The 10,995-nt window shown below is 50.5% G+C and overlaps 1 protein-coding gene across 1 annotated transcript; it reads right to left on the bottom strand.

Annotated features, from left to right (window-relative positions):
* Positions 1-8,940: 8,940 nt before the first annotated feature.
* Positions 8,941-10,783, bottom strand: LOC144175746 (uncharacterized). The gene is made up of 3 exons (XM_077704770.1): positions 10,187-10,783; positions 9,813-10,145; positions 8,941-9,750 (listed from the first exon to the last, which is right to left on the bottom strand). The coding sequence occupies exons 1-3, from the start codon at positions 10,781-10,783 to the stop codon at positions 8,941-8,943; spliced, it is 1,740 nt and encodes a 579-aa protein (XP_077560896.1).
* Between the last annotated feature and the right edge of the window lie 212 nt (positions 10,784-10,995).

Genomic DNA, 10,995 nt, shown 5'->3' with positions numbered 1-10,995 from the left:
ACCCAGCGCCTCAGACAACTGAGCCACGGAGCGGGATGCGAAGGGCTGGCGAATATAGGGTATATATTGTACAATCGGTTTACACTTTTATTTAGTTTTGGCATTTCAATCAGTTTAGGTGACTATTTGTTGTACTGCACTCGTGCAGTAAGCGTCGCCCGAGTTTCCACAGTAGCTCACGTCTAGCAATTGCATTTCGTAGAGGGAAAAGCGTTCGCAGATGCGTAGTCGTGCTGCTGACCGCTGTGCTTGTTCGCCCAGCGCAAAAAAGTGCTTCCCGCGCCCTAGTTTTACGCTGTACGGTAAAAATACCAGTTGATTTTATTTCCTTAGTACCTATATTGACTTCGCTGACTCTTCTCCCGCCTTCAAGAGGCCTTATATTTTCCTACTGGCGTACCAGTCAGTGAAGTGTCGCATGTGCGCTTGTGCAGCGATTGTGTGAAGCGACCTTGACTTGGAGCTAGATACAGTGTACAAACAAACCAAGTAAAGAAAGGCACATTCTTCCATTCACAAACGTGTCCTGGCTTCGTTTCAACTAAGCGAACGAATTGCGACCAAGCAATTTTTTTTAACCTCCCGGACTGCGACGACCCGCCGGCGGCCGGCGGACGAAACGCTGGGCCGACTGACTCTGTTGGCCGGGGAGCCGTGCAGTAGCGCCGCAGCCAATTGCCAGCTCATCCCCTCCTGACGTCACACGAAAACGCCACAGAAAATGGGCGAGCGTAAAGAGAGGAGGACAGCATTTTTGAATTAGTTTTTCTACTAAATAAAATCGCGTAAACGCGCCCAGAGTGGTCGAAACATGGCCTGGGGACTCCGGACTACAATTTGCGCTAGTAATCCCGCAATGTTTACATACCACTTCAGTGTCCCTTTAAAAAAACAATGTTAGTAATTGCAAGTGGATTAGTATTAGTACGAAAATACACAATATTTACAAATATTTACAACCACACATGGCATGTGCGCTTCACAATGATGCCTGATGTACAACTATGCAGCATACATTCGACGACTGCTACATAACGAACCAATTCAGGAACCAAAAAAACACTTGCAGAACCTCTGAAACGTCCGCACAAAGTCCAGGTAGCAGTCACGTTGTGTCACTGCACCAGTCTACACACAAAAACAGACCAGCTACACACAGTCCCCGTATCGATCCGGAGGTCTTCTTTTCCTCGGTGGCTGGACCCGACATTAAGGCATCGGGTGCTTCGACGCAGCTGGCGCTGAAGCTTGTAGCGTGGGCCTAGCCGGTGAAGCTTGGGACTGCGCTATTGAGGAGCGATCCTCGGGTCGCTCAGGCGCCGAAGGCGGGGTTGCAGGTTCGGAGGCAGCGTTATGATGCGGAGTCCACGCGGCTGATGGCGCAGGTACTTTAGACAACCTCGAAGCGTTCCAAGTTCGTCCATCTTTGGTGGACAACGTTCTGTGTGTGGCTAAACGCGAGGTCGCCCTTAGAGGATATTCCGGGTTTCTTAATTCGCACAAAATCACCAACTGACACTGTTGTCTTCTTCGAGGCCCTGCGATGGTCTTTGTACTTTTTCTGTCCCATTGTTAGCTCTTCACGCGTTGGCGTAGACGATAGAGTTCGGAAGCAGGATCGCTGAAGAAGTTTGGTGATGGGTGGCCCACCACGTCAAGACGTGTTCTCGGTAGCCGCACGTGTAGGAGAACGGATGGTGCAACCCCCGTAGTGGCATGTGGCGTGCAGCGATATATATATATATATATATATACAAGAGAAGAAAAACTTCGAACAAGGTAAAAGCACGATTGTGGCCTACGTTTCAGCAAAGAGAACTTGCTTTCCTCAGGGCAATCTCTCGCCTGGCAGGCAGGGTTTATATAGGGGTAGGACCCCAGGTGAAAGGAGAGGGAAAGATGGAAGGGAAATTGAGCAAGCTGATTGGTTTCGGAGTGTGTCGGGGGAGAGATTGAGGGGCCAAGAAGGTTGTCTAGTTTAAGCCGCGAAGTAGGTCACACGGAAGTCAGCTGGTGGTTAATATTCGTGGAATTTTTGGACAGACAGGATAAGAGGGTCCTTATTGACCCGCCGCGGGGTTAGGGAAAGGATCTCAGAACCGCCGGAAGCAGACCAGGCGGTGAGGGTGGGGTTCTTATCAGAAACTATCTGCAAGCCTCAGGTCAAAAGAAAAGATAGAGACGGGGGGAAAACTAACTAGGTCAAGAAAAAAAGAAAAAAAGGAGAAAAAAAAGGGAGGGAAATCACATAAACCCACACACAAAAGAAAAAGCAGTGACCCGGCAACTGAAATGGCACGTGTCACCCACGGCAACATTCCTGGAACAGGCCTGTCCTGAAACTCAAAAACGAAAAGATAAAGTTAGAGTGACGTACGGGGCACAAGACCACGCGGAGTAAAAAAAAAAAGGAGAAATTAAATAAATAAAATTGAATTCCAAAAGCAAAGGTTGGAGGGATGAGGGCGAGTATTAAGCTAGACGCTAAGGAATCAAAAAAAAAAGAAAAAAAAGGGAAAAGAAATTACGTGACCAGGTACGGAGCAGAGTGAACGGTCATAGTCTTTGGATAAGGTATATGCACGAAAATGCCTAATGCTGCATTCCCGGTGAATATCGCAAGGATTCCAAGTTGCCCTTAGACGCATTAATTCCAGCAGGTTCCATGGAGTTGAATTTGTGAATTAAGTAGGATTCTCGGTATTTCCTGTCCCTAGGGGACTTAAAATTTGACTGAAGTATATATAACTTAAGGTCATCAAAATTGTGGCCTCGTTGGTTGAAATGCTGCGCTACAGCTATGGAGGATTTGCTAAGAGTATCTGCCCGGTGACCATTAAGCCGTAGGCTCATAGGTTGGCTCGTTTCGCCTATATACTGTTTGTGGCACATTGAGCATTCCAACATATACACAATGTGGGATGAAGTGCACGTAAAACTTGAATTAATCTTGTGGATATAATTACTGGCTGTGCTTTTTACAACGCAGTCTGTTTGCAGGTGCCTACAAGTCTTGCATCTGGGGCGGGAGCAGCTGGCTATGACTGGTTGCTTTGAAGGCCCTGTTTTAGCATGCACTAAAATATCTTTTAGATTCCTGTTTCTCCGGTAGGTAACCCTTGGTGCTTCCGGGAAAGTCTTTTTAAGTCGGTCGTTACTGGCTAAAACGGGGTAGTACTTCCGCAGTATATTGTTTACGTTTGGGAGGGCGTTTGAAAATTTAGTTATTAGGGCAGGTGGCCTGGCGCTTTCGTTTTGCCGCTGTTTGTTGAGAACGTCATCCCTTTTGAGATTAGACACACGTTGGTACGCCTGATCGAGCGAACTTTTGGGGTGGTTCCTGTTCATAAGGGTGGCCTTGAGTTCGTCTAGGTGCTCTACGTAGTCACTGTCATCACTGCATACTCTTCTAAGCCTGGTGGCTTGTCCTGCAAAGATCCCTTGTTTGCAGTGTCTGGGGTGATGGCTTTTATAATCTAGGTACTGCTGCCTGTCTGTTGGCTTTCTAAAAACGTGGTTTTAAGTTTACCGTTGTCTAGAATGACGGTAGTATCTAGGAAGTTCACTTGTTTTTCAGAATATTGGCAGGAGAATTTAATAGTCGGATGCGAAGAATTGAGATGGGATATAAACGTTTCTAGAGTCGCGCGACCGTGTTCCCAAATCATAAAGATGTCGTCTATGTAGCGGAGGTAAACCTGAGGTTTATGCGGAAAAGAGCTTAATAGGGTAGCTTCAAGTTGCCCCATGAAAATGTTGGCATAGGTCGGTGCGAATGGAGTACCTATGCTAGTTCCAAAAACTTGCAAAAAGTAAGAAGAGTCAAATTCAAAATAATTGAGAGTTAGAACTAGTTTTAACAAAGTTATGTACACTTCTGGTGCATGTTGGTGCGGGTTCACTGATAGAGATTTTGAAATCGCTTCAATTCCTTCGGCGAACGGAATGTTTGTATACAATGCAGCAACGTCAAGAGTAACAAGGAGGGTTCCACTGGGTAGGCGCCCGCCCATACTTATCTCTTCTATTATGCGGAGGAAGTGGGGGGTGTCCTGAACGAATGAAGGAAGAAGAGCCGGAATGTCGGATAGGTGATGATTCAGAAACAGAGATAGTGCTTCGGTTGGGGTACTGTTATTCGAAACTATGGGTCTGCCAGGAATGTCGGCAGTGAACAATAATTCTACGGGGACTTTATGGACTTTTGGGAGGAGGTAAACACGTCCTGCATGCTTATTATTCGGTTTCGTGAAATTTAAGTCAGTAGTCGTTATTAATTCTCTAGATCGTAGATCTGTGAGGGTCTGAAGGATTTTTAGGCTGTATTCCTGGCTCGGATCGTTATCTAAGGGCTTGTAGTGGCAAGGGTTATTGAGCTGCCTATAAGCTTCATCTTTGTATTTTCCCATAGGTAAAACAACTACACTGCCACATTTGTCGGCTGGCTTTATGGCTATGTCGGTTCTGGCTGATAAGCAATTCAGGGTAACTTCTTCCGACGGAGTTAGGTTCTTGCGCTTGTTTGATCGCTTAGTTGTTGCCAAAATTTCTCTTGATACTGATTTTAAGTACAGATCCAATTCTGGAGATTGATCTACATCTGGAGTCCAAGTGCTAGGAGGGTGGAGGGTGAGTTCGTTAATGTCAGGTTGGTCCTGCTTCTCCGAAAAAAACTCGCTTAGTCTCATTCTCCGAGAAAATTCAGTGAGATCTTTGTGTAACTCGTATTCATTCACACTGTTGTTTGTGGGACAGAACGTTAGACCTCGTTCTAGGATACCTTTTTCGTCGGCCGTTAGTGTTTTGCAAATGTCAATAACGTTGCTGGGGCAGGTAGCGAGAGAGCTCGTTTTTTCGATAGGATTATTGGCTGGGGGAGGAGGTTCTATTAAAGCGATCTCTGTATCGAGGGGGAACATTACATGACCTAGTGCTTCATAGTCGCGGCTATTGAGAGGCTTACCTCCTACAGTACATGCTGCATTTTGCGAGGGAAGTTAGTCACGCTGAAACTTAACCGCTTGCTTATTGCTAAGATCATTTTCCTTACGATTTATGAAAATATTGAGATCTAGTTTCTCCTGCTCGGTTAGTGGAAGAGCTTCAATCTGGTCGTTGAAGAGGCTGAGTTGGCTAGTACAGTGCTCTCTAAGAATTTCTAGGAGGGAAAGAGAAGCATTATTCAGAATATCTTGCCACCTGGCAGCTAGTTCAGGGGGGAGCTCACCAAGGGCACATCTAACTTTTAGGCGGAGGCCTTTGGGATCTTTTTGCTTTGGAGATACGAGGAGTACGTTTTTAGATGAAATCTGTAGTTGGTTTGTTTGCCGGCTAGTTTTCGAGCTTTGAGGAAAGAGCGGGATTTAGGGGTTGGAGCATACGGCCTACTCGGTGGCAGTCATTTGTGTTTGTTCCGAGCAGACCTCCGGGGTGACACTTTTTTGCTTGGAGTCAGTAGTTTAAGGGGGCTGCTAGGGGTGAGGTCCACATCGATGCCTGTTTGGGTGCCTGTTTGCGTTATACTGCGTGTTGGGGTCTGCGTGAACCATGAGCGTGTTGTCTTTGGTGGGTCGGGTTGTTGTTCGCTCACGTGCTGTACAGCTGGTGTTGCGGCCACGTCCACGGTTTGTGTGCTGGCGTCACATGTGCTGTTCTTAGGTGGACATGGCATTTCGCTACCGTTGGGGGCGTTGGGTTGGTTCTGTTGTTCTGTGCTGGCCGGAGACGGGAGGTTGATACGTGAAGTTGGGAGCGTCACCTGAAATGTGTTCCTCAGCCTGTGCTTGATGTTTTCGGAAATCAGTTGGACGCCTCGAAAGTTAGGGTGTAGTCCGTCCTTGGCCAGGTGTCCCAGGGGGTCGTGGTGAATTTTTGCGTGGTGGATGATGTCAACGTTTCCTGTGTTGTGTCCAAGGTACATGAGGAAGTCGTTAAGCTTAGCTCACCTTTGTGAGTGAGCTAGAAGTCTGTGTGTCTGGGGTATGTCTGGCTTGTGTTTGTTTTCGATCCTGGGAAGTACTGTTGTCAGGGTTATCTTTGCTTTGGGCCTGTTGGTATGAACATCGTGAACAAGAGTTTCCATGGCCTCGATGGTGCTTTCAGCGGTGTTGTTCTTTAAGTCGTTAGTGCCAAAGTGCAGAACGAAGTGAGTGATGTTGCGTGGGGCGGCGTCAATCAGTTTACTGATGTCATGGGTTGTGGCGCCGCTTTGAAAGCTGATGTATGGTGAATGTTGTCCGGAAGGGAAGTGGTCGTGAATGTACTTAAAGTGGCTATCACCGATGAGAGCTATGTGTGCCAGAGAGATGAGAGGGGGCTTACCTTGCTCCGTCATCTTCGTACACGAAATCCAGGGAGTAGTAGAACTTTGAAGATGGTAGACAACACAAGAGAAGAAAAACTTCGAACAAGGTAAAAGCACGATTGTGGCCTACGTTTCAGCAAAGAGAACTTGCTTTCCTCAGGGCAATCTCTCGCCTGGCAGGCAGGGTTTATATAGGGGTAGGACCCCAGGTGAAAGGAGAGGGAAAGATGGAAGGGAAATTGAGCAAGCTGATTGGTTTCGGAGTGTGTCGGGGGAGAGATTGAGGGGCCAAGAAGGTTGTCTAGTTTAAGCCGCGAAGTAAGTCACACAAAAGTGAGCTGGTGGTTAATATTCGTGAAATTTTTGGACAGACAGGATGAGAGGGTGCTTATTGACCCGCCGCGGGGTATAGGGAAAGGATCTCAGAACCGCCGGAAGCAGACCAGGCGGTGAGGGTGGGGTCCTTATCAGAAACTATCTGCAAGCCTCAGGTCAAAAGAAAAGATAGAGACGGGGGGAAAACTAACTAGGTCAAGAAAAAAAGAAAAAAAGGAGAAAAAAAAGGGAGGGAAAGCACATAAACCCACACACAAAAGAAAAAGCAATGACCCGGCAACTGAAATGGCACGTGTCACCCACGGCAACATCCCTGGAACAGGCCTGTCCTGAATGTCAAAAACGAAAAGATAAAGTTAGAGTGACGTACGGGGCACAAGACCACACGGAGTAAAAAAAAAGGGAGAAATTAAATAAATAAAATTGAATTCCAAAAGCAAAGGTTGGAGGGATGAGGGCGAGTATTAAGCTAGACGCTAAGGAATGAAAAAAAAAGAAAAAAAAGGGAAAAGAAATTAGGTGACCAGGTACGGAGCAGAGTGAACGGTCATAGTCTTTGGATGAGGTATATGCACGAAAATGCCTAATGCTGCATTCCCGGTGAATATCGCAAGGATTCCAAGTTGCCCTTAGACGCATTAATTCCAGCAGGTTCCATGAAGTTGAATTTGTGAATTAAGTAGGATTCTCGGTATTTCCTGTCCCTAGGAGACTTAAAATTTGACTGAAGTATATATAACTTAAGGTCATCAAAATTGTGGCCTGGTTGGTTGAAATGGTGCGCTACAGCTATGGAGGATTTGCTAAGAGTATCTGCCCGGTGACCATTAAGCCGTAGGCTCATAGGTTGGCTCGTTTCGCCTATATACTGTTTGTGGCACATTGAGCATTCCAACATATACAAAATGTTGGATGAAGTGCACGTAAAACTTGAATTAGTCTTGTGGACATAATTACTGGCTGTGCTTTTTACAACGCAGTCTGTTTGCAGGTGCCTACAAGTCTTGCATCTGGGGCGGGAGCAGCTGGCTATGACTGGTTGCTTTGAAGGCCCTGTTTTAGCATGCACTAAAATATCTTTTAGATTCCTGTTTCTCCGGTAGGTAACCCTTGGTGCTTCCGGGAAAGTCTTTTTAAGTCGGTCGTTACTGGCTAAAATGGGGTAGTACTTCCGCAGTATATTGTTTACGTTTGGGAGGGCGTTTGAAAATTTAGTTATTAGGGCAGGTGGCCTGGCGCTTTCGTTTTGCCGCTGTTTGTTGAGAACGTCATCCCTTTTGAGATTAGACACACGTTGGTACGCCTGATCGAGCGAGCTTTTGGGGTGGTTCCTGTTCATAAGGGTGGCCTTGAGTTCGTCTAGGTGCTCTACGTAGTCACTGTCATCACTGCATACTCTTCTAAGCCTGGTGGCTTGTCCTACAAAGATCCCTTGTTTGCAGTGTCTGGGGTGATGGCTTTTATAATCTAGGTACTGCTGCCTGTCTGTTGGCTTTCTAAAAACGTGGTTTTAAGTTTACCGTTGTCTAGAATGACGGTAGTATCTAGGAAGTTCACTTGTTTTTCAGAATATTGGCAGGAGAATTTAATAGTCGGATGCGAAGAATTGAGATGGGATATAAACGTTTCTAGAGTCGCGCGACCGTGTTCCCAAATCATAAAGATGTCGTCTATGTAGCGGAGGTAAACCTGAGGTTTATGCGGAAAAGAGCTTAATAGGGTAGCTTCAAGTTGCCCCATGAAAATGTTGGCATAGGTCGGTGCGAATGGAGTACCCATGCTAGTTCCAAAAACTTGCAAAAAGTAAGGAGAGTCAAATTCAAAATAATTCAAATAAATATATATATATATATATATATATATATATATATATATATATATATATATATATATATATATATATATATATATATATACATATAAGTGGTTCAAGAGAAAAGGAAAGGAAATGCACTGGGGATATTATTGAGCCCAGCTGGGGCTCACCTGCATACAACCCAGTGCGGGGGAGGGGGAGGAGGGGGGATGAAAGATTAGAGGAGAAGAGGGGTGATGAAGGAGATGGGTAAGCTAGGAAATTAAAGCGTGGAGCCTCTACTTAAAGCTAAGCGAAGCAGCAGCAGCAATGGCAGACAGCAGACGGCCGTCTACAGGCGCTTGTTGAGACCGGCGGCCTCCAAGTGGGTGAGCAGGTGGCGGAAGACCTCACGGCGAGTTCCGGCGGGGCCCGTCGGGAACAGTAGACTCTCGAGGTGCTGGTAGGGCAGCCCAAGCCGCTGAAGCGAAGTCTGCAGCACTCCTCAGTGTGCTGCAAACTCCGGGCAGGAGCATAGCAGGTGCTCCACAGTCTCGGGGTCGGGACAGTGGGCACAGGAGGGGGAGGAGCAGCGGTCTTGGTGGTGCAGTCTGGCTGCCACGTCACAGCAGTTGAGCCGCAGTCGGAGCAGCAGGCTGCGGTCGTCCCTGCTCAGACGCCCCGGGAGGACCCGAGGGACCTGGCCACTCACCACACGGCGGTCTGGGTGCATGGTGAGGGCCACTCGCGTCAGCTGCTGCCGTGCGGCGTCGTACGCTGTGACGTCCCGGGAGACGGCAGTGTCCTGCTGGTGGGCGCCCTTGGCCAGGGCGTCAGCCTCCTCGTTGCCCGGGATGCCCATGTGGGATGGCAGCCACTGCAGTTGGATATGGCAGCCGCCAGAGGCCACTGCATGTAGTTTGGCCGCCAGCGACGTCTCCACGTACCCGCAGGAGCTGGACGGCTGGTCTGCCTCTCGTAGTTGTAGCAGGGCTGGCCGGGAGTCCGTCAAGACCAGGGCCTCGCTGTCCTGGCCTGCCCGCTCGAGCAGCAGGTCTGCGGCCAGGTGCAGGCCGGCCAGTTCCGCCGTGGTCGATGACGCGGGGAAGGGCAGTCGGCATGTTCGGCTGGCGCCGACCGAAGGAGCCGTGCAGGCGGCTGCCGCGTTGCCCGTGTGGGGCAGCACCGAGCCATCCGTGAAGACGTGTAGGCGGCGGCCGCTGGCATCCTCCTGCAGCAAGGTAGCCACCTCTTGGTAGATGGCCGCATGGGGAGTGGAGCGCTTGCTGCGCACCCCGGGAAGCTTGGTGGCAATCTGTAGGGCCCCCCCCCCCCCGTGCCAGGCGGAGGCGGCTCCAGACGGGGCCGCTGCGGCACTGCGATATTCTCGTCGTAGATCTGCAGCAGCATGCCCATCTGCGAGTCCGGCCGGCCGCGGAACCGCTGCAGCAGGGCAGCTCCGTCCAGGAACTTCCGCAGCCGGTCAATGTGGCGCAGACACGTCTGGAGGGCCCGCATCTCGATGGAACATGTGGCTGCCTCAGTGTAGGTGGGCGCCACGGGAGAGTGCCTGGGGAGGCCCAGACAGAGCCGGATGGCCCGGCGCTGGTCCAGTTCCAGCTTCTCCCACCAGCGGCGCGTCAAATGCACAAGAGGCAGTGCGTACAGCACGGCCGACGAGGCCATGCTGCTGTAGATGCGGAGCGCCACCTGGTGGAGCACCCGTTGCCGCGGGCGAGCAGCTGCCGCACTCCGTGCAGCACCCCGGCAGCACGCTTCTGCAAGGCCTTCGTGGCCGGGATCCATGACAGCCGGCAGTCCACGAGCAGGCCCAGGTAGGTGACCTGGCGGCGCCATGGGAGGGGCTTGCCGTTCAGCAGGAACTCGGGCGTCTTACGGCAGGCGGCCTGCCCTTTGGGGTGCAGCATGAGTGCCTGCGTCTTGGCCTCGGACAGCACCAGGCCGCGGCTTGCCAGGAAAGCCGCGACCGAGTCCAGCGCCGTCTGCAGGTATGCCCTCACATGCATGTTCTCCCCGGTGGGCCCGTGCGTCCAGATGGCGACGTCATCAGCATAGACCGCAATCCCCACTGGGTACTGGAGGCCAGCGGGGATGCAGTCTGGAAGCGGGGCCAGCACCAGGTTGAACAAGAAGGGGCTTAGCACGCCCCCCTGGGGCACCCCAGAGCAGACGTCCCGTGGGCTGCTGGTTGCCCGGCCGACCTTGACCCGGAAGGTTCGGCCAGCTAGGAACGCCTGCACGTAGCCCCTGAGGTGCCCCACGACGCCCATGCCGTCCAGTGCCTCCAGGATGGCGCCATGCGGGACAATGTCGAACGCCGCCTTCATGTCGAGCAGCAGGAGGTAGGCCACCTCCTTGTTGTGTTGGGCTTCTCGAGCATGGAGACGACGTCGCCCAGAGAGTCAGCAGTGCAGCGGTGCCGCCTGAAGCCGCTCTGCTGCTCCCGGAACACTGCCCGCTGGTCGGCGATCAACCGCAGGCGCGCCAGGGCCACGTGCTCCAAGACCTTGCCCGCCGTGGAAGTGAGAGACACCGGCCG

Source organism: Haemaphysalis longicornis, unplaced genomic scaffold, assembly GCF_048455015.1.
Source record: "Haemaphysalis longicornis isolate Haplotype H1 unplaced genomic scaffold, Haemaphysalis longicornis Haplotype H1 scaffold_3, whole genome shotgun sequence".
NCBI classification, from domain to species: Eukaryota; Metazoa; Arthropoda; class Arachnida; order Ixodida; family Ixodidae; genus Haemaphysalis; species Haemaphysalis longicornis.
Note: the sequence above shows the minus strand (reverse complement) of the source record. Positions and strands in the feature narration are given on the sequence as shown.